Source organism: Tachypleus tridentatus, chromosome 9 (assembly GCF_004210375.1).
Source record: "Tachypleus tridentatus isolate NWPU-2018 chromosome 9, ASM421037v1, whole genome shotgun sequence".
Taxonomy (NCBI): domain Eukaryota; kingdom Metazoa; phylum Arthropoda; class Merostomata; order Xiphosura; family Limulidae; genus Tachypleus; species Tachypleus tridentatus.
Genome location: NC_134833.1, coordinates 133,927,012 through 133,950,516, shown reverse-complemented (window position 1 = coordinate 133,950,516; position 23,505 = coordinate 133,927,012). Strand labels below are relative to the sequence as shown.

Sequence of the window (23,505 nt, the reverse complement as noted above, 5' to 3'; positions counted from 1 at the left end):
GCCACTTTAGTGTACGTGTGTATGTTTTCTTATAGCAAAGCCACATCGGGCCATCTGCTGAGTCCACCGAGGGGAATCGAACCCCTAATTTTAGCGTTGTAAATCCGTAGACTTACCGCTGTACCAGCAGGGGACTGTTTGTTAGTATTGACAGAGAGAAGCATGTGTGTTTTCGTATTGCAAAGCCATATCGGGCTGCCTGCTGAGTCCAGGAATAGACTGTTTGTCAGCATTGATATAAAAAACAACCAACACAAACTGCCGTAGCACAAGAATGAGTTACTTACAACTTTAATGCTTATTTTTGTCAATACTAATAAATACATTATGAGATACAAAAGCGGCCAAATGATAAGTAACTCATACTAGTGCTATCTTTAATAAAACTGATAAACGTGATAAAATAGTTTTAAACTAAGTTTAGAATTTAGGATTTTTTAACATGTCATTTTAAACTATGTATTCAATAATATTGGTTGCCTTGGAATCAGTTATTTTAGTACTGGCCTGGCATGGCCAGGTGGGTTGAGGCGTTCGACTCGTAATCTGAGGGTCGCGGGTTCGAATCCCCGTCGCACCAAACATGCTCGACCTTTCAGCCGTGGAGGAGTTATAATGTCACAGTCAGTCCCACTATTCGTTAGTAAAAGAGTAGCCCAAGAGTTGGCGGTTGGTGGTGATGACTAGTTGCCTTCCCTTTAGTCTTACACTGCAAAATTAGGGACGGCTAGCGCAGTAAGCCCTCGTGTAGTTTTGCGCGAAACTAAAAAAAAACAACAAAGTTTTAGTGTTGTTTGTATAACAAATAACTTGTTTGTTGGTCGCGCCTTTTTTCCTTTTCACATCGATATTGCTTTTGGTTTAGATCTAATTAAAAGCATGAGGGACAGCGAAATAATTTACTGGCAAGTTTCAAGATTTATTGTCATGTTTTTGTGTAAGTCTAAATCTAAACTTCGTTTACGTTTTAATGTTTATGCATGTACTAATAATATAATTAAACAAACTTCCGTCATAGAACTTCCTCAACTAAACAAAAGTTTCACACATGTTACTTAAATATTTTTGATTTTATGTTGACTATGTGGCTCTTTGAAATAGACAACAAATAAAACGTTGTTCATTACATGCCCTCTTTACTTTTCGGAACTAACTATCGACAGAGGCTGATATCTGGCTACGTTACTGATATTTATTCATAAGAAATGGGTGAATACTCGCTTCATTCTTCAGCTGTTTGAGGTATATGCCACTTGAACGATACACCATTAGATCATTCGTGACTTGTGTTGCTCTTAAAGACATAAATTCTTCTTGATTTCCTGTTGTCTGTCACACTTTACGGCGTTTGCTATTGACCTTTGCAATTGCATCGTAGATTCTCGTCTTCGCACGTGGCTAGAATTGTTAGTTATAGGTCTCTTTTTGATTGGTCTTGGTACCCCAAGTTGAACCATATTCTTTTCTTTTACAATGTCATTAAGTATAAGTGATATCGCAGTTTTGAATAGGTGAATATTTTGCGTCGGTGAGGGCTGTTACATACCGTTCACCAATACATTTGGTGCAAATACACTATTTCTCCATAGAGAAGAAATCCACTAAGAAATATTTACATAAATTAACCTTTTAATGCTTATTAGCAAGTTCCTGACTAATGTGATGTCTTGTTTGTAGGTGGCCTTTTTTTTTTCAAAATTGTTTATTTATTCTTTTTAACCTAATATATAAGTTAACAAATGAGAGTTGTTTAGGACTATCTTCATCATGTAAGCAGTACCTGTCAAGTTCGCATAGTAGTTCGATTTTCCTCCAATTTTTATCGAAGTAATTTATTGTACTAGGTTGGTGTGTATCTGCTATTATTAGTATGTTTGAAGGTTCATGCATAAACTTTGATGAGGTATATCTGGGTATTTTATATGTCGTCGTGAGTAATGTATTTTGTGTTATCTGTAGTTTGGTTTTCAATAGTTGTTTGTTTACATTATTCCATGCTTGAGCTGCATATTCGATTACATATCTTATGTATGTTTTGTATATTCCTAGAATATTGTCTGCTGATGCTCCACTGCTTTTTCCAGTTAAGCCTCCTAGCACAGTTTGTTCTTTACCAGACTTTAGTTTTAATATTACTTAGATGGTTTAGCCATGTTTGTTTCTAATCATAAGCTAATCGAGAAACTTTGCGCATGTGGGAGTCAGAAGGAGTGTTCCATTCATGTAAATCTCTGGTTCTACTCTTTTGTGTTTCGTTAACTTTGTAAATATCACAAGTTGGGTTTTTGCTGTCTTTATCTTGATTCTGTATTTTTGACAATATTCGCATATTCTGTTTAATTGTGGTTGTATAGTACTGGTGTTGGGGTATTTTTCAGACTGCTACATCGTCGGCGAGCTGTGATGAATATCCATGATTATGATCTTTCAGTGGCATATTCTTCACATACATGAAGAAGAATATAGGGCTAACCACCCCGCCTTGAGGGACGCTTTCTTATTGGAGTGAAGAACTCCGAAAATGTTTCCGCAATATTCACTCTATATTTCCTGTTTTCCAGGAAGTTCGAGAGCCAGCGAATAATTCCTCGCGGTAGTCCCATTTCATTCATACGGAATCAGATATCATTACGCTATACAATGTAGAACACTTTCTCAAATTTTTTCTAATCACTGCTACACTGAATAAATCTTAATTTTAATGTTAACTTATTTGAGGTAGTTAATTACCTCTAGTGTCAAAAAAGGTATTTTACTTATCGAAAATTTATTTATTAAAAAAATTTCATATTTATTATAAAACGGTGCAAAACTTTTTCTCACTTGCTATTATTATTTTTCTAGTTTTAAAGATTTACTATTATTACAAACATTTAAAAATCTTTTTAATTGTGAGATTTTGTTTGATTGTTTGCTTGTTTTTGAGAGTTGCTCAAAACTACACGAGGGCTATCTGCACTAGCCGTCGCTAATTTAGCTGTGTAAGGCTAGACGGAAGGCAGCTAGTCATCAACACCCACCGCCAACTCTTGGGCTACTCAAATAGTAGGATTGACTGTCTCATGTTTGGTGTGACGAGGAATAATTGTGATATAATATGCCCTTAAGCATCATACGAGGCACTACACTATTGTGGGATGGGTAAACCAAGAATTGTAAAATTGAATGCCCCTGTCTTATCAAAAATAGTCAAATGTACTTTTCAATTTGCTAGTTTAATACCTAAGTCTAACAGTTAGCATGTAATTGATGGTTATTAATTTTTCCGTTATAAGATATTCTCGATATGCTAAACTTGACGTATATTTCTGATTACTTATAGCAATTAAATCGTCTGTGTGACGAAACTACAAATCATTGGTTATTTGCTATAAGGAGCATCTGAAAGAAAATAAATTCTGTAATAACAAATACGTAATAAGTAAAGTGATACTAGCCGGATAGATTTTTAAACAATTTTCAGTTCCTATTTTGGTTGCCATTGTGATTCGTATAGATCCGCTTGCACAGCTTCATTTCTACAAATAGCACAGCACAACAAAGTTTTGCTTCTTGAACACTGTTGGGTGTTCCTTACAGATTTTTGGCTGCTGATCACGAAAATTACATCCAAATTTGCCCATCATGTACCGTTTCATCGAAATTTTCAGTTTCACCAGGACATTGCTACAATGGAAAAAACGATATCAGGGCAACTGAAATCCGTCAATACTTACTGACTACTGTTAGAAACTGCAACGTGATGCACCGGACATTGAATACAAACGAAAATCAGGAGCAAAACACTTTTAATTATGTTGAACTTAATAGCGTATTAGAAACATAAACGCAATTAAATACGTTATTGCCAGTAAACAGTTAACTGTATATTTCTCAGAGTTCCTACGTGATGAAGCAAAACCAAAACTATATTTGTGCATACCCACCAGGTACCTGTCACAATCAGCAAAACTTTTCAGAAAGCAAAACTTTTCAAAAAAATTGTTGTGCAGTGACATCAGAATCCCTACTTTTCACTAAACTTTTTCCTGTTTGTTTAGTTTTCATATGTCCATGAAGTGGACACAACATCTATAAATGTTTAGTATATCCATATCTCTGTAGCTATAACTTTGACAAGAATAAGGCTCGTAATCACAATTTTATAAAATTTAATTCTTACTATAACCTACAGATAAAAAGATGTTAAATGATATAAATTTATGATTATGGTTTTAAATCTTGTTATATAACCTTTTTGTAGAAGGATCCTCACTTCATTTTCAAATTCATAATTTTAATACTTTTGTTTGTCTGTATTTTGTTATTCTCATGTACTTTAATTTTAGAGACTGTTGCATATCTATTTATCGATATGTGGCGTCATCTGTTGGTATGAAGAGATATTTAAGTACATGAGTGATATGTCCACCATTTATCCAAAACCTGCATGTATATGTTAGCGACCTTTTTAGCGTATTATTAGCATATATGCGCATAATATATCGTAACTAATACTTTGATTAGTGGTTTTTCGCCTAGAAACTCGATAGGGTGGTTTTTGGCGCTTGAATTATTTGAAATACTTGTTAATCCCGTCTATTAAAGTGACCCTGTACGTAAACTATTATAGGTTTTGCACCTGATATAAAAAAACAAAAACATTGATATCTTTATACTATTGTAATTTAAAGGTCTAAGTTAAGGAAATACTTCAAAATTTGGTTAGGAGTATTTTCTCTTCTTTCTTAATATTAGTTCACACTCTTGATGCAAAAAAATTGTTAGAAGGATTGATTAAGTAACCGAGGATTCGAATCCCGGTCGCACCAAACATGCTCGCCCTCTCAGCCGTGGGGGCGTTATAATGTGACGACCAATCTCACTATTCTTTGGTAAAAGAGTAGCCCAAGAGTTGGCGGTGGATGATGATGATTAGCTTCCTTCCCTGTAGTCTTACACTGCAAAATTAGGGACGACTAGCGCAGATAGCCCTTGTGTAGCTTTGCGCGAAATTCAAAACAAACGAAACCAAGTAACCGAGATGTTTTAAAAAAGTATTATAAACGAACTATGAAAACAAAGAATGAACTATACATGAAAATAAAATTGGTTCTCTGTCTTACCTAATAATAACGGTAAGTATTCATTGTAAGTTATATGTTGAATCTCAGCAGTGACAATTCGACGTGCCTCTTGAAAAATAATTTCATCGGAACAATTAGTACTCAACTCTTGGAGAATTTTGGCAATTCTATTGTGTTCTCTCATCCAGATGGCGTGCATAACCATGAGGTTCACGTGCTCATTTGTCCGACTGTCTCCTAGAAACAAAATGTTTAAAACAATATCTTATACAGACTACAATAAAGTAAGGGAGAAAAAACAACGATAACAAGAAAGCCGGCAGTGTTTCGAAACATGGTTTCAACTGAATGCTGGATAAAATCATAAACTTCTGAGTTTTTAATCACAAACCGCCAACAGAATATTTTTTCGTTGTTGTTTTATGGCATACTTTGTTCAAGGTACCTGTCTAGGAGAAAAGTGAAGGAAAACAACAAGAAGAGAAAACCACGTCTTCTCAAGTTCAACAATTTTTTCATTGCACATTGAACGAAACTTTATAGTCCGGGTTGAAGAAGATAAGGAACAGGTTGCATGTCGTCTGAGAAGTGGTTGAACAGCTCTTGCAGCAGTTTGGTACTGCTAATGATTCAGTAGTCCTAAATAAAAGCTGTTATCGTGTGTGTGTTACAGGAAACTTGAAAGCTGTTGTTTTTTATGACGAGACTTATTAAAAATACAAGTACATTGGAACCCCTCTAAGCGGCCGCTCCTCAGATTCGGTCAACCCTTGCAAACGGTCATTCATTTACAGTCTCTTTTTTGTTTACATAATCCCTAATTATGTACAGTGGAACCCCTCTAATCAGGCCAGTTTGTCTCAGTCCCAAAGGTGGCTGCTTCAGAGGGCTTCCACTGTAGTTTGTTTCTACTTCACGCCTTTTAATTAGGCTTTAAAATGTATTATATATAAATGAAATAGTAAAACGTATCAAGAACCGAACCATTAGCAAAATTAGCGTTTGTATAAACCGTGTGGCATGAACCTCATGGACGGGGCGTGGCCCAGTAATTAGCGTGTCCTGTTGTAGATCGCCTATGTTGAGGATTACTGTCGCTATCCTAACCAACTAGTGTTAGCGTGACCGATTGTGGATCACAATGTTCAAAATTACTGTCGATATTCCAACCAACGCGCTTAATATTTTCAACTGTGTATGCGTTACAAGAGTGATGGTCAATTCCTCTATTCGATTTAAAGGCAGCCATATTCCCTCATGGCGTTAGTTACTACTAGCTAGCTGTCATTTCATTTGTCAACAGTTCAGAACTGTGGATGACTTTATCTAAATCCTAGGCCTCTTAAACCCGTGCCCATAAGCTGCCGTTCGGGCGAAAATACGAAATTCTTGATGACGAGAAACTCACTTGAAATAAAACTGTACCTCAGAACATGAGTGTTAATACTCATACCAGCCGTTCTGAGATACAAAATACGAAATGTCTGCTATAGAGTTAAATGTGTTGTTCATGGCGTACGTTTCGCGTCTTTCGCAACTTGTCACACAACGTTTAGAAACCTGGGTGACGTATTGATTCGAATCTTGTTGCGTATTTTAGTTATTTTAAGGCGGGTTCTGGAATAAATCATTCTGCTACGTGTTGGATTGATAAGCGATATAAAATATTAAAAAACAACATACTTAATATCCTTAGTACAGCACATAACTGCACAAAACAATGTTTTGTTCCAACTTGGAGCATTATAACTCAATTAGAGTCAATTTGTAGGCATTATTGAAATAATTTACGTGAAGACTTCACTACGTAAAGATGTGAATAAAACACACAAAATAGTTGATTAACATATATATACATACATACGTATATACAGTATTTGGAAACTTTAAGAAGAGGCAACACCTCTTTGTAGCTAGCAAACATTAAATGAGTTTAAGTTTGACAGTTTTTCTCCAAGTTGTTGAAACGTTCAAGTGACTTAAGAGTAAAACATTAAATATTTAATTGTCTAAGTCATTCCATAAAGATTATTTTATTTTTCAAAATGTGGAACAGCGAAATACAGACACTACTCACCAGAGATAAAGCAATATTGATGCTGTTCTGGATTTCCACACGAGGATTTTTTATCTTTATTCATCGGTAACATTTCTCTTCCACCCATGATACTCGACTTCAACATTCCTTGAAAACAACAACAGCAGCGAATTATTTAAAGAAACAAGTTTGACCCTCAAGTTACCAATTGGTCACTTACCGGCGGGGCCCGCATGTTGATTGATTTTATTATTTTGCATGTTATGACACTCGATACCCCCAGTGACTTAGTGAAAATTCTAAAGGCTTATAACACTAAAACATGGGTTTCAATACCCGTGATGGACACAGCACAGATAGTCCGTCGTGTAGCTTTACGCTTGACAACAAGTAAGCGAGAGTCTCGATGTAACGAAATGGCTAAAGAGGTCAGAGGTTAGTTGAAATCCTTCATTTCCTGTATAATTCCACGTAAGCACAAACAGTAGCGAATTCAGGAAAAAAGTCACAATACAAACACGAATACATACGAAAATTAATATTACAAATGCTTCTATATAAAGTGTTATCCCTTTTCCTGCGTCTTTATTTAACAGAAGGCCCGGCACGGCCATGTGGGTTAAGGCGTGCGACCCATAATCTGAGGGTCGCGGGTTGCATCCCCGTCGCGCCAAACATGTTCGCCTTTTCAGCCGTAGGGGCGTTATAATGTGACGGTCAAACCCACTATTCGTTGGTAAAAGAGTAGCCCAAGAGTTGGCGGTGGGTGGTGATGACTAGCTGCCTTCCCTCTAATCTTACACTGCTAAAGTAGGGACGGCTAGTGCAGATAGCCCTCGAGTAGCTTTGTGCGAAATTCAAAAACAAACAAACAAACATTATTTAACAGAAAGACAAATAATTGGCACGTATCAGTTAATAACAGATTTAAAATATTTTTTATTTTATTACTTTAATTATTTATAGTATTTAAATAAAATGTGATTTTTTTCGTAACCAAAATTATGACTTTTTTACTGTGACTTTATTTCCTTTCACCACAGCAGAATCCAGAGAGAATAGTAGTAACATTGGTAGTGTTTTTGCTTATTTTTATCTCTGTACTAGAATGTTCAGATTTTCAAACTGAGAAATCGGGAACAGCTTAGCTCTTACTCCTAATTTCGAAATGGTTCTTACAAATTTGAAGCCCCTAGAGACACAGCGGGATGTCTGTGGACTCACACCACTAAAAACCGGGTTTCGACACCCGTTGTGGGCAGAACACAGATATCCCATTGTGTAGCTTTCTGCTTAATTATAAACAAACAAACAAACAAATTTGAAATGCGTTAACTTTAATTTACTTTGCATTTATTGAACCGTTCCATGATATTTCTAAGTGTATTAACACTGGAATTGTTTTGGAAATAATTTCATTTTTTTTTTCTCGCAATAGACACAAAAATGAGAAACACATAATCAAATTATACATTCAAGAAATATTTTACTATTCACTTTATCCAATTTATCTTAAATTAGACTACTTCGTATCTGGATTTACTTAAGAATCCATAACATTTGCAAACAATAATTTTAGCTTTAAGCATTACCTTGAAAAAAAATATATTTTCAGACATATTTTTATGAAGAATGGAATGTATAAATTCTGTTTTATTTTTCGTTCACCAGTTGAAAAATTAAATTTCATATGAGAAGTGCCTTAACTGTCTTAACGTTCATGTCTGGGTGTTCATCATACACAACCAACAGGAGGGTGTGTTACGTTTGGAATTTCGCGCATAGCTACAGAAGTGCTATCTGCGCTAGCCGTCGCTAATTTAACAGTGTAAGATTAGAGGGAAGGCAGCTAGTCATCACCACCCACCGCCAACTCTTGGGCTACCCTTTTACTAACGAATAGTGAGATTGACCATAATATTATAACACCCACATGGCTAAAAGGGCAAGCATATTTGGTGTGACAGGGATTCGAACCTGTAATTCTCAAATTGCGAGTCGAGCGCCCTACCCACCTAACCATCTGTTACAAGTCAAATAAGCCTGTTTACAATAGTGATTCGATGTGACTGACAGTTGGATGTATTTATTGTTCCCTGCCGGGACAGCAATAACTCTACGGTGTTACAACGCTAAATTCAGAGATTTTATTTCTTTCAGTGGACACAGCAGATAGCTCGATGTGGCTTTGCTGTAAGAAAACACTCACTGGATGTATTTCTCATAAAACCGGGACGTTTTGCCAGTTTCGAGAACTATCCTTGGGATACGGGGCATTTTACCAAAAAACGGGACAGTTTCGGCAAAATCTGAACGTCTGGCCACCATAGTGTGTGGCATATCTGACTCAGATGTTATGAAAATCCTGTAACAAATAAATTCATGGGGTCCATGGCGATGCATTGAAATACACGTCTTTTCAGGACGACCCCGTCCTAGAGGCTGTTTGAAAACCAGTTTAGTTAAGTTTAGGTGGTCTCTTTCTGTTATTTATTACACCTATATTACAAGGGCAGTTGTTATTGTAGCCACACAACTACACAATAAGCTTTCGATATGATCTGTCCACAGTAGAGAATTTAAACTTTCAAAACTTACCTCCCTTGTAAGTGCGTAACTGACTAGCTTGTTCATCCGTGGAACCGTACACACTGGATCCGTCCAGGAAGGATGTAATCTGGTTTAGTTGCTGTCTCTGGCCTCGGCAGGTATTTTTACCTGTTTGTTGAGAAAAACGTAACAGTTTGATAACATTATAACTACAGTTTTGACATGGAAATTTCACCAAGTATTTAATGTGGTAAGATGTAGCCCTTCATTATGAAGTCGGGTTTTGTAAGACTGTAGGCATGTATTCGAATTTAAGGGGAACGGAGGAACGCAGTGCTCACTGTTAAAATAAATACGAATTCCCCCTTCCCGTTCCTTTTAACAAAATCATGCACGTATATCGAGAGTGAGGCGTCAGTGATTGACTTAGTTTTGACATAGTTGTACTGATTGTTCTTGTGCCTATATGTCACCTCCCTCAACCTTATGCTAAGTTATTATTACTTCTTCATTTTGATCCCGTTAGTGGCTGATTAATGTGGTAATTAAACTTACAGCATATTTATATATTACACATGAGAGTACCAACATACAGTTCTTTTGTTAAATCTACTGAAATGCGTGACAAATAGTTACAAACCGAATATTGCACCGAGTGATTATATTTTAACGTTTCTTTCGTAATAATATATGAAGCTTTCGAATACGATTATGCAGCCATACTTTGAAATTAATTAAATATGACATTGGGCTCTTCGATGGCAAATTTAATATGTTTAATTTACAAAGTTTAATATCATTTCAACCTTCTCTTGCATGCACTATAAAAATATGCTAGACGATTTTTTCTTTAAATTTCTCGTTTAAAAAGATTCATATTGCAAAAAAAAAGTTTTATGGAATATATTTTGTTGAGATATAAATGGTTACATTACCTAGAAGTAACATTGTTCAACTGAGGAACCAACAGAAATAACTTTAATGGTTAATTAAGGACTATCACCTGGAAGTAAGAAAGAGCTTTAACTACAAAATTGAAGCATTTTTATTTACATCAAGCAACAAAGATAGAGTTGTTATCTCAATGTTATAATGCGTAATAAAGGGTTCAAATGCTCATATTATTTCATTAAAATCAAATCGCCTCTTAACTTAATTAGTTTACTAAGGTTTGGTTTGTTTTGAATTTCGCGCAAAGCTACACGAGGGCTATCTGCGCTAGCCCTCCCTAATATACCAGTGTAAGACCAGAGGGAAGGCAGCTAGTCATCACCACCCACCGCCAACTCTTGGGCTACTCGTTTATCAACGAATAGTGGGATTGACCGTCACATTATAACGCACCCACGGCTGAAAGGGCGAGCATGTTTGGTGTGATGGAGATTCGAGCCCACGACCCTCGGATTACGACTCGAGTGCCTTAACTATCTGGCCATGCCGGGCCAGTTCACTAAGGAGATCGATGTGTGAAAGGTCACTTGTGAGCAATTGGTATGTGAAGAGTCACTTGTGAGAAAATGTTTAATAATACTAGATCGAGTATTTTGATCAAAATATAAAACTTTTGTTTTTCTGTTACACAATACGTAATCATAATATTCTTTCAACATTCACAGAATAATGTTTGTAGATCTAGAACACTTACCAAACTCCCAACACCCTACAGGACTAGCTCGAACAAAATTCATACATGTAACGTTATGCGGACCAAAAAAGGGGTCGTCGTGTGGAATTTTAATAGGATAACATTCCGGATGTAATAAACTCTTGTTTCCTTGGATCATCTCGTCGCAACAAGTAACAAAACTGCCATCTTTACCTGCAAATAATTTAAGAAATATTGAATACGTGGTTTTATTCTTTCACAAATATATTAAATACTACCTTACCACAGCAATTCTGTGTGCATATTTTTAACGAAGAAGCTGTCTGTTGCAAATCAATATTATTTTCTCACTGTTTGATACTTAAAGACCATCTAAGAACACATCTACTAATATTTGTATTGTAGCTTTTACTCTGGGAAATATTCGGTCATATATGAGCTGTTATTCTTCATGTTAAAGAAATGATCAGTTACACATCGGTAATAACGTATAACTTGTACCTTTTTCAAATATCTTTATTATCCTTTTACCAATGGAGTTAATGTTTCGAACTGATATTTATCGGATATTATACAGTAATATTGCGATACATTTAACAGATAATATTATATGATTGTAGTACATCACTGTAAACTTTTGTACGTTGTTTTGTTTGATTAAAAACCACTGGAAATAGTTTCTAAGGGATTAGCTTCAACGTTACATTAAAATATTTTATTTATTTAGACGCATAAAAAAGTCAAATTATTTCAGTTCTGAAGTGAAAATCAATATGTTTGCAGTATATAAAAGAAAACTCTCAGAAGTATATTACAGGAAAAGTGACAACGGTGTTGCAGTAGTGTATACATGTTGCCGTATTTGTTTTGTTTGTTTTAAATTTCGCACAAAGCTACTTGAGGGCTATCTGTGCTAGCCGTCCCTAATTTAGCAGTGTAAGACTAGAGGGAAGGCAGCTAGTCATCACCACCCACCGCCAACTCTTGGGCTACTCTTTTACCAACGTGTAGTGGGATTGGCCGTCACATCATAACGCCCCCACGGCTAGGAGGGCGAGCATGTTTGGCGCGACGGGGATGCGAACCCGCGACCCTCAGATTACGAGTAGCACGCCTTAACACGCTTGACCATGCCGGGCCCGCCGTATTTGTACCACAGGAAAAGTGACAACGGTGGCTCAGTAGTATATACATGTTACCGTATTTGTACCGTATTTTGTAGCTATGACAAAGCTACCGAGACTATCTACCGCTGTTCTTACTTTTAAACTACTGAATAGATGGAAGGGGGCCCGTGAAGAGCACCCATAACCAACTATCCACATTAACGGGCTAACTATCACTCTTATAACGCACCAACAGTTTAAAGTGAGGGGAGCATGTTGTATCGCCCGGATTCGGACCTTGCTTCAAATAAGAAATCCCGAGTTCTACAACAAGACCAACAGCGACCGTGACCTCGAACTACTAGAAACTATTGTTGACTTTGCATAAATAAATAGCTGCAACAGTTGTTGCATTTTAATTAGTTTCGAGGGTTAGTTTTGATCAACTATTCATAATTTCCTATCTATATTAGGTAAAGTCGTTCTATCTCTCTAGAGTCCATAACGTGACTAAATGGAACACCTATGCTCCTGAATATGAGTTTGTACATATCTCAACTCAGTTGTTCGGTGTATGTTAAACTGTTTATATGCCAAAACTTTATACTCGATGTTGTCACTGAACACATGGAGAGCCAGACTCTTGTACTAATATGACTTCAGAATTAAGTCAAGATTACATTTGCGCAGAATACGTACTGAAGAAAAATTTGTAATATTTTCTATTCAGGATCTTCAACTCTTAACATAAACATCGTGACTGCTGTTGTAACAACGGAATTAAACTTGTCGTAATAAACGTTTCGACACGGAGAATGAAACGTTATTCAGTTTGGATTTGGTTTGTTTTAAATTTCGCGCAAAACTACTCGAAGGTTATCTGCGCTATTCGTCCCTAATCTAGCAATGTAAGACTAGAGGGAAGGCAGCAAGTCATCACCACCTACCGCCAACTTTTAGGCTACTCTTTTACCATCGAATAGTGGGATTGACTGTCACATTATAACGTCCTTACGGCTGAAAGGGCGAGCATGTTTGGCGCGACGGGGATGCGAAATCCCCGACTCTCAGATTACGAGTCGAGTATCTTAACCACCTAGCCATACCAGGCCTAACATTATTGAAATAAAGTCCATAATTGTTTTCGATTTCATTTTAGTTTACTCTGTCTAAAACAAGATCTGTCGTTTTCTCACAAAATAACGTCAGAATTCATGTAAGGTCATTTTATAAATTTATATTAGAATGATATAATAATAAAAGTAGTTTTTTTGCAAGTTATTATCCTGGTTTACACTGAAACAATGAAAATAAGATATGTTTACAATATTTTTCGACCAAAAAAATTAATGTAACAAAAGAGTTTAATTTCGAGATGTTTCAAATAAGAAGTTTATCGAACAGTATCTATAAAGTACAACTATAAACCACTAGTTTGTAAAACTAAATTAAAATATAATAATATTTTTGCTTCAGTAGTGTAACTAGGGGTGGTCTAAGTCATTCTGGGGCCCCAGGCAGAATTCAGTAAATGAGGCCCCATAATGATAGAAAACTCAGAAGTAGATTAAAAGACATGAAATCGGGAGGGACACTCTTCCATGTGTGTGGGGGGTCCTCTGCAATAGCCAAGTTTGTCCAATAGGTAAGACCACCTATGAATGTACTGTATAAAAATGAAATTTGGAAATTTATTTATTTGTAGCCTAGACATTATTAATATTACTATTACCGACCTTCACTGGTGGCGGTGTTCGTCAAGTCATGGTCCACAAATAACCCCATCAGCATTGTCATCAGAGTGCAGCTACAATCACGTTTCTTCTTAACCGAAAATAGCTTCGACGTAATAAGCCGAGTGCTTGGTAGTGGCTGTCCATGTAATCCAGTTCTGGGCTGAGACACGCCTGTTTATCCCCAAAACATTAAAAACACAGTATACAGGTTTGCATTATGTGAAATCATGTTTGGTGTAAAAACAAACTTGTGATTAAATATACGTGATAAAATATGTATCTGCGTATCCAGGAATAAATCTGAACATTAGAAAAAAACAACAACATCAAAATGAAATTATAAACTCGTATTCAATGAACCTGCAATACATTCACGTTGTTTAAGAATTAGACCTATTCTGTAGTTGTTTCATATTGCATCAAATTGAAATAAAGTTATTGTGATTCCTTAGAAGTCAGCTTTAAGAAACTCGAGTCGCAGTGACTTGACACTTAGCATATTTAGAAAATTATGTAGATTAAAATATAGTTCATAAGACAGATTTATTTGCTGCGTTAGAATATCTTATCTTATATTCATGATTAGCCATATGTCGTTCGATCTGCAATCTCAGTTCGGCAGATTTGAAACAACATTCTTAATTTATGAGCTTCATGAACCTTTGAGTTTTCAATGGCTACAAATTTAATGGTAAAGGTAATTAGGTTTTACGGCTATGAGTTTACAGGCAAATAACAGCAAAGCAAAAGGGAATCAAACATCTGATATATTAATGTATTCATACACGTGCTCATCACGTCATACTAAGGATGAATCTATTTAACTTCAAACAAAGAATAAAGTTGTATTCGAGTGGAAGACTTTGCGAAAATTATGTTGTTGTTGTTTTCTTTAATTCGACAGCGAATCAAATGTTGAATAACTTGTTTCTTTGATTGGTTTTGGGTATCTATGCTAATTGTCTCTAATTTTAAACCAATAAACCAGTGGAAAAGTAGCCAATCAAAAGCACACACATATTATGGGTACAAACTAATTGAAAAATGGGATTAGAACGCATACGGCTCCGATGTATGGAGAACAATGTAACGGCATCGAGGCGCAAACCATAAACCTAATGATTCACATTCCAGCATGCTAAACCATATACACATATGGCTCTTAAATTATACGAAACGAAATAAATCACAAAAGACGCAAACCAGTGTTAAACGTAACACAATTACGAATTGGTTGTACCAGGGGTGCCTTACAAAGAAATGAAAACGGTTGAGCATAGCGATAGTTATAAATTTAATATGATGTACAGTAGAACATTGTTTTTTAAACACCAAGAACAACAAGTAGAAAATACTTTGGACGTCAGAAATGGGGAACATCCGCCCCTTTTCCCTATGGGTTGTAGACACGATAGCTTTTGATGTCATTACGTTGTTCTAAGTATCAATGGAGTTCTGTTTTAATATAATAAAAAGAATGATTTTAATATAATATTTCTGTTGAGCTAAAACATAAATAGCAAAATGTTCTGCATTCTCGCAGTAATGCATACTAAAAAAATGAAATGAACAAAGTCCGACATTTTTATAATATATTCCAATTAAAACAAATAGAAAACAAAAGTCCTGCAGTCAGTCTATAATACATTTTAATTTAAATAAAGTAGCACTTAGAAAATAAAGAATACATCTCGTATTCTTGGGATGATCTGCGTCGCATCTTCCCAGAACAAAATTATTGCATCCTAAAGTTTCCAAGTACTTTTGTATTCATTCCTATGTAAATAAATAATTCTAACTAAAGACGTACAGTAGACTCAGGCCTTTTCCCAAGGCTTTTGTGGTTCAAACAAGTTTCCTATCATCGTACATTAAAATATTTTCAGTCACGCTTCTTGGTATTCACTGATATTATCACCTGCATACGTTAACCTTTTTTAGCTTTTTTATACGCCTATTATGTTAAAAGAAGTATTTGATGTTGCGTCTACATTAATGGTTTATCTTATATATGTTAAAACGGCTTGTTTTAACCTTCCTCGGTCATCGTCGAAACGTTGTTCGCTCCTGTACTTTGTGCTCTCTCTACCCACACCAGCCGTTTTTACATATATATTTTTTCTTTATAAGTGGGTTTTCTCGTCATCACGGATTAATGGTTTCTCTTGAACTTTCAAAAACGTGTAAATGTTAATTAACGTATATTTATGGTTCAATATAGATTAAAAGTTACAGTATTTTTCCTCAATTCTGTATAAAATTCGAGACGTTTCGTGAAATCAGACATTTCGGAAATTTCTAAGCTGAAACTCCTTTTTGCAAACAATTTAAATTAAACTGAGAAAACTGTGAGAATCAAGAAATAATTCGCAACCGTATGCAGATAGCGCTCGTATAGTTTTGTGCAAAATTCAAAACAAAAATCAGAGGACAAAAATACATTTCATGTATGGTGTGTCTTCGATCTCACCCCCCATAAAAATATTATATGTAGAAAAGAAAAATTTGATTACAAAAAAGCAAATTGGAAAGAATGCCAAAAACAATTAGACCATCGACTGCCAAACAAAATTATAACAACAGCTAAAAATAAAATAGGTATTGATAACTACTGTCAAATAATCACGGTAGGTATTGATAACTACTGTCAAATAATCACGGTATGTATTGATAACTACTGTCAAATAATCACGGTAGGTATTAATAACTACTGTCAAATAATCACGGTATGCCTACAAACCGCATAGGACTTTTTAGGACTTACGTTCGACTTAAAACTAACGTGAATAAATCACATAAATGATATTAGAACAAAAATTTGGCGAAGAACAAACTATGCTTGGAGTCTAACTGGCAAAAACAGTGGAGCTACGGCAGACAACATCATAAAAATATATAAAACATACATTAGACCCGTCATTGACTACGCAGCTCCTGCATAAATAAATGTAAGCAAAAAACTACTTCAAACAAAACTACAAACAATACAAAATACATTACTCACAACAGCTTATAAAGTACCCAGAACAACATCATCTGAATCCATGCATAAATACGCACACATGGAAACGATAACAGATAGACTCCTACATAGTACAATAAACTATTTTGACAAAAATTGGAGAAAAAATGAACTTGTAAGCGAACTGGACAGGTACTGTTTGCATGATGAGGATAGACCTAAGTACCTATTCCCAGTGAATATATATTTTCTAAATAAATAAAAGGCCACTTATAAACTAGACTCCACATTAGTTTAGGGATTAATTACTAAACATCGAAAGGTTTTTTTTATGTAAACGTTTTATAGTTAATACCTAACTAATGAAAGTGCAAATGATCTATGGAACTATAAGAGAAATGTTTTATTTGCACCGAGTGTATGTGTAGATTGTGCATGGACATTGCCCTGAAAGGGGCCTGAGTAAGTGCGGGTTACTCTGGCCCTCTTGTACCATATATACACTTAACAGTTGTAAAACCAAAATTTCTAGGAAGGAGGAAGAGGTTAACGAAACCTGATCCTCCTGGGTAGATAAACATCAATACCTAAATACCCATACAAGAAAGAAAATACATTTCATTTCTCAAGAACTACAACTTCAACATAGTAGTAGCTGAGAATTGAAGTTAGGGATGGAGGAAGAGGTAGGTCTTTTTGCACCTGATCCTCCTGGGTATAAAATTTTCAACTTCCCCAAATACCCATAAAGAAGAAGCGAATACATTTCACATAATTCTTCCAAGAAATTTTATAAATGTTACCTTCTGTCTTAACTGCTTTACGGTTTTGTTCAATCAATATTTTAAAGTATGTTTACAGACTTATAATGCTAAATACCTGGTTTTGATATCTGTGGTAGGCAAATCACAGATAGTCTCTTGTCTAGCTTTGTGCTCAACTGAAAGCAAATGACATTTTAAAATTTTACCTAACTTATTTTTTATTCAAGTATATTTCATGTACATATGTTTAACTTAAACTGTCTTTGTTTTATTTTAACATTTTATTTGTCTAGTCTTGTTTTCATAGGGCCCGGTATGGCCAAGCGCGTTAAGGCGTTCGACTCGTAATCCGAGGGTCGAAAACTTGTTTCCATACGGAACGACTTTAGAGTATACTATCTCTCATTTATACATTAAATCCAGTTAAGATTTTAGGTTCCTCTGTAAAAATAATGTTTTGGGTTACTACTATTAAGTTTAATAAAACTCATAAAATTAAATAATTTGCTTGGCTGAGGCAGTGTGACTTTTTTTTTCAATAGTGTTCGATAAGCACATGCGCAATTGCTAACACACCTGAATTTTGGTGACAATTTTATGTTTACTGTTCAGCGCAAACCTACAGAATAGGCTATTTGTACTATTCCTTACACGATACTGAAACCAGACTGTTTAGTGTTATAAAGCCTTCAGATTCACCTCTGAATCACTAGGTGGCAGATATAATTTTTCTGGATATTTATTTGTGATTAAATACGAATTGAAATTTTTGTTCATATATTTGTTATTTCAGTAACTTCAGTATTTCATGTGTTTATGATCAGAAATTCAACAGTAAACACTAACAGTAAACGTTAATAAAATTATTAATAAAAATACAAATAATATACAGAAATATATTTATAAGGAAAACGGTACAACCACAACGGCACCACCAAAACGAACTTTTGGGAATCATGTAAACTGTGCTTCTCGTCTGTTGTTTGAAAAATTCCTTCATTTTTATATTCTGTTAAAGTATCATTAACCTGTATATTACGTTATGAATATATCTCGCTCGCTCTAAAAGTAAATAACATAAAAATAGAGAGTTTAATGTGTCTTGACGACAACAACAAAAACAAAATTACAGAATAACTTTAGCTGAACACGAATCAAACTTAATACAACCAGCTAAGTTGCATATTTAAATATTACTATAGAATAGCTTCTGCTGAGCACGAACCAAACTTGATATGACCATCTAAGTTGCATATTTAAATATTACTATCAACTTTGGTAAGACTATATACTGTATACATGTACATTGGTATATTTTAATATTATATGTTAATATTAAATGATGCTGAAGTTCAAGTGTAAACGGATGTACAGTATTTTTTTTTCATCTGTCATTCAGTAAATACAAGTTATAAAAATTGATTTATCATTAACGTTTATCATTATTGTGCTAAATGTCGGGGTTTTTCTTTGTCAGGGATTGAAAAACTGAAACGAAAACCTACCATCTGCGTAGTCAGGTGGCAACAACCTTCGATAAGGAGTAAATGCGCCCCCTGCTTCTGGGTGCTGAAGGTTGTTACATCTTCCATCAATACGACGATAGGGAAAAGTGGGTCGACAGTGTGTTGAGTCGGTGAGGTTTATTCGAGCGTGAAGAAATAGCTTATGATGAGGACATTGACTTCCCTATGAATGATCTCCAAGACATTTTCTTTTGTCATGTTTAGTCTAAAAGACACACAGACACACATATATGGCATTTTATTTAACTGTTTAAATCGTAAAATATTAACTATGGATTGAGACTTTATGGCGATACTTTATAGCGTGTTGTAACGTGGATCTGAAGTTCTAAATTTCGCGAGACGTTACCAATTAAAACAAACAAACAGATATTACTCTCTGCACTTTGGGAGTGTGGACATGTTATAAAAAGTAAAAGTGAAATTTCAATATTCGAGTAGAGTAGCTCACAAGTCGAGTGAAGTTCACTAGCTGCTTTCCTTCTAATCTATTATTTACGAATTAAGAGTGGTTAGCGCGGATGGCTCTCGGGTAAGTTTGTGCAAAAAATCAACAACAATTTCCTATCTGGCGTTATAAGCGCTTAACCCTATTTCTATCACTTTTCAAGCCACTTGCTCATCACACAGTTCTAATGTACGACGAACAACTCTTCATTTTTCTTTCCTTGTTACTGTTGTTAAGCTTAGGTTTAATTACACCTACTTTCTACGCAGATATGACAGATTTATCGATACTTTTCACTGAAATTTGCTATTTAAACAGCTTTTTTAGTGACTAATTAGCAAACAGCGAAATATTTAAGTCTGTGGCCATGGCTTTATTTTTTTCGATACAATATTTCCCTATATAAATATTGGGAAAACTATTAAATAAACAAATATGTTTATTTGTTTGTTATTAAGCACGAATATGCACAATCGGGTATCTGTGATGCGCCCGCAACTGGTATCGAAACTTGGATTTTAGTGTTATAAAGTCTTTGAACTTATCGCTGAGTTACGGAATCAACATATTTGTGAGATAAAAGAATATACAAAAGAGAAAATAAAACAAATTATTTTCAAACCAGCCTCAAAAACAGAAATACTGGTGATGCTGCTTCTTCTAAAATCTAAATTAATGAATAATACGGTCTCAAAGTTATGAATCACACCGCATCCCTTATCAAACCTTAAAAAAACCTTATTACACTACAGGTCTTTAAAGTATTTACATTGGTCAGCGAACCTTGTTTGTTTGTTTGTTTGTTTTAAAATTTCGGGCAAAGCTACACGAGGGCTATCTGCGCTAGCCGCCCATAATTTAGCAGTGAAAAACTAGAGGGAAGGTAGCTAGTCATCACTACCCACCACCAACTCTTGGGCTACTCTTTTACCAACGAATAGTGGGATTGACCGTCACAATATAACGTCCCTACGGCTAAAAGGGCGAGCCTAACCCACCTAGCCATGCCGGGCCCAGAGAACCTTAATTGGCGTTAATATGAATTTCCAGAAACTTTTTTTTTTCATCAATTGGTAATATACTTATAAAATTATTAAATGATTGAATTTTTTGCCAATATACAAAAAAATAATTGTATTTCAAATTTGATGGCCATGATAACAAATTTATCTTTATTTTGAGAATCAGTTCTTGTATTATGTAGTTAGAATGGTGGTTATGAATGCAAACAATTTTTCAAAAGTACTTGTAATGAGGTTACACCACATAGAAAAATGTTCTTCAAACACACATAAACACAAGGTATGATACGAAGAACTTTCCAATGCGTTCCTTCAGTTTCACTGCGTGTAAAGCTCCTACACTGTAGCATACATACATACATACTGTATGGAAAAATATTCACTCACAAATAATGGGCCCGGCATGGCCAGGTGGTTAAGCCTCGTAAGCCGAGGGTCGCGGGTTCAAATTCCCATCACATCAAACATGCTCGCCCTTTCAGCTGTGGGGACGTTATATTGTGACGGTCAATCCTACTTTTCGTTGGTAAAAGAGTACCCCAAGAGTTGGCGGTGGATGGTGACAACTAGCTGCCTTCCCTCTAGTCTTACACTGCTAAATTAGGGACGGCTAGCGCAGATAACCCTCGTATAGCTTTGCGCGAAATTCAAAACAAACCAAACCACAAATAACGTTCTGAGAGAACATTGGTTCATATTTTTGAAACATGCCACTAAATAATGACAAAGTATTGGTCTTCAGGTATTGAAACTGTGAGAATAAAATGACAGAATGAAAGGTGCACTTAAAGGTGTTTTAGTATCTGTTGCTTCAGTAATCAGTAGTAAATAAGCCTTACGTTACTCAAATACAAAACTCGTAGATGGATGGTTCAACTAAAGGTATAATGGAACGGTGGCTAGTGAAGAATAATTCTTCAAACAAAGAAGACAGGCGATGTGTTAATATTACATTCAATAAAATAATGTGATCTTCAGCAATTAATCAGGATTTAAAGAATTGAACCAAAGTGGTGACAAAAATAACTTAATGTAGACCAAACATTTTTTTCTGCAGGTTTCTTACAGCTTCAACACCATATACTTGGCAAGACCAATTTCAAGGTCACTTTCACTCTTTTTATTGTCGCTGACATCTACTATAACAAACCAGAAATTAGGAATAACTTGATCATTTTTTCAATAACGTAGTCACGAGCTTGGCCAAAAGGTGTGTGTCTCTGTGTGTTTTCTCACAGCAAAGCCACATCGGGCTATCTGTTGAATCTACCGAGAGGAATCAGACCCCTGATTTGGCCAAAAGGTACCACGTGCAGCTTAGATGATGTAACCCAATGGGCCTATGGTGCGCATCATCATCAGAAACTTGTTAAAGATGGGCATTATAGACTCCATAAATCTCATCTCTTTAAGGATAACTTCTTCCTCGCGAAACAATAGTTATTTATGATGTTCTTGTTGACCGTAGACATCCATTAGATCCACTTCTTTAAGGTCGCTATTATAAGACATGATTTTAAACTAGAATATTTAAGAACTTGATATTACTGACATACCTCTCGATATCTCTACAAATCTACAAAATTCAGCTAGGTTTTTTCTAAAGTTCTCTATTGACACAACGGTATATCTGTGGACTTAAAACACTAGAAACTGAGTTTCGATACCCGTAGTGAGCAGAGCACAGATAGCCTATTGTGCAGTTTTGTGCTTAAGTACGTAACAAGCAAACAAACATTTTTGAAAGGCGTTATTAACTACATAGATTGGGCAAAATCTCACGTCCAGAACGTCAGGGAAGTACACAGCTGTGACAAACTCAAAAAATTCATTTTAACTTCTCAGTAGACCTTCAAAACAAAACTATGCGGACGAAAATTTTTTTACCCGTTTGTGTATATAAAGAAACATTTATTGAATCTCCCTCATCCTTTACTACTAAAAACCTTTCTTTATAAAAATTCTATTTTGATTATTGTAGCTACTCTGGTAATTTAAAATGATAAGTAAATTTAGCATTTTTATATACCCGATATTATTATCTGAGTTTTCAGTTTCCATAATATGGTGTTTTTCTCCGATTGCACGTCACAGCAGTGAGGTAGAAACGTTTAGCTAAATATCCAAGGTATCTATGACATCTCAAATTTTACAGTGTTTCCTGTTCAGTCGTTCAATAAACTGAGAAAAACTACAGTAGGTTATTTTGTATTCAAACCACAATTTTGTAAAAAAACAACAAACACAAAAAACACGAATTTCAGCTTGTGAAAGAAACTAACGAGTGCACATTAACATGATTTGATGAACTTAAAATCAGTCCTAAGACCTGTCATTTACAGATTCCTATAAATAACAATTATATTAATAAAACAGCAGTGTAAGCTGAAGATGAGTGATTTATTCACATCCATTTGACAATGCTGTATCCTGTATACATAAACTGCAGGCTGTATGCTATTTAAAAAATTATAGTAGTGTCTCAGAGATGTGTCTCAGTTTTGAGATATTATTTTTTAAATGTTCGCGTTTTGTGCTAAACTTTTAAATTTGATTCATACCAGGGCCTGGCATGGCCTAGCGCGTTAAGGCGTGCGCTTCGTAATCTGAGGGTCACGGGTTCGCGCCCGAGTCGCGCCAAACATACTCGCCCTCCCAGACGAGGGGGCGTTATAATGTGA

General features: G+C 35.4%; 1 protein-coding gene across 1 annotated transcript in view; it reads right to left on the bottom strand.

Annotated features, from left to right (window-relative positions):
• The window catches only part of LOC143227490 (salivary peroxidase/catechol oxidase-like), a 63,676-nt gene that overhangs the window by 19,537 nt on the left and 20,634 nt on the right, over positions 1–23,505 (bottom strand). The window contains exons 6-11 of the mRNA XM_076458932.1: positions 19,334–19,517; positions 14,103–14,273; positions 11,300–11,473; positions 9,703–9,822; positions 7,144–7,251; positions 5,106–5,303 (exon numbers count right to left, since the gene is read on the bottom strand). Coding sequence (XP_076315047.1) covers positions 5,106–5,303; positions 7,144–7,251; positions 9,703–9,822; positions 11,300–11,473; positions 14,103–14,273; positions 19,334–19,517 — 955 coding nt within the window. The remainder of the gene's footprint in view (positions 1–5,105; positions 5,304–7,143; positions 7,252–9,702; positions 9,823–11,299; positions 11,474–14,102; positions 14,274–19,333; positions 19,518–23,505) is intronic.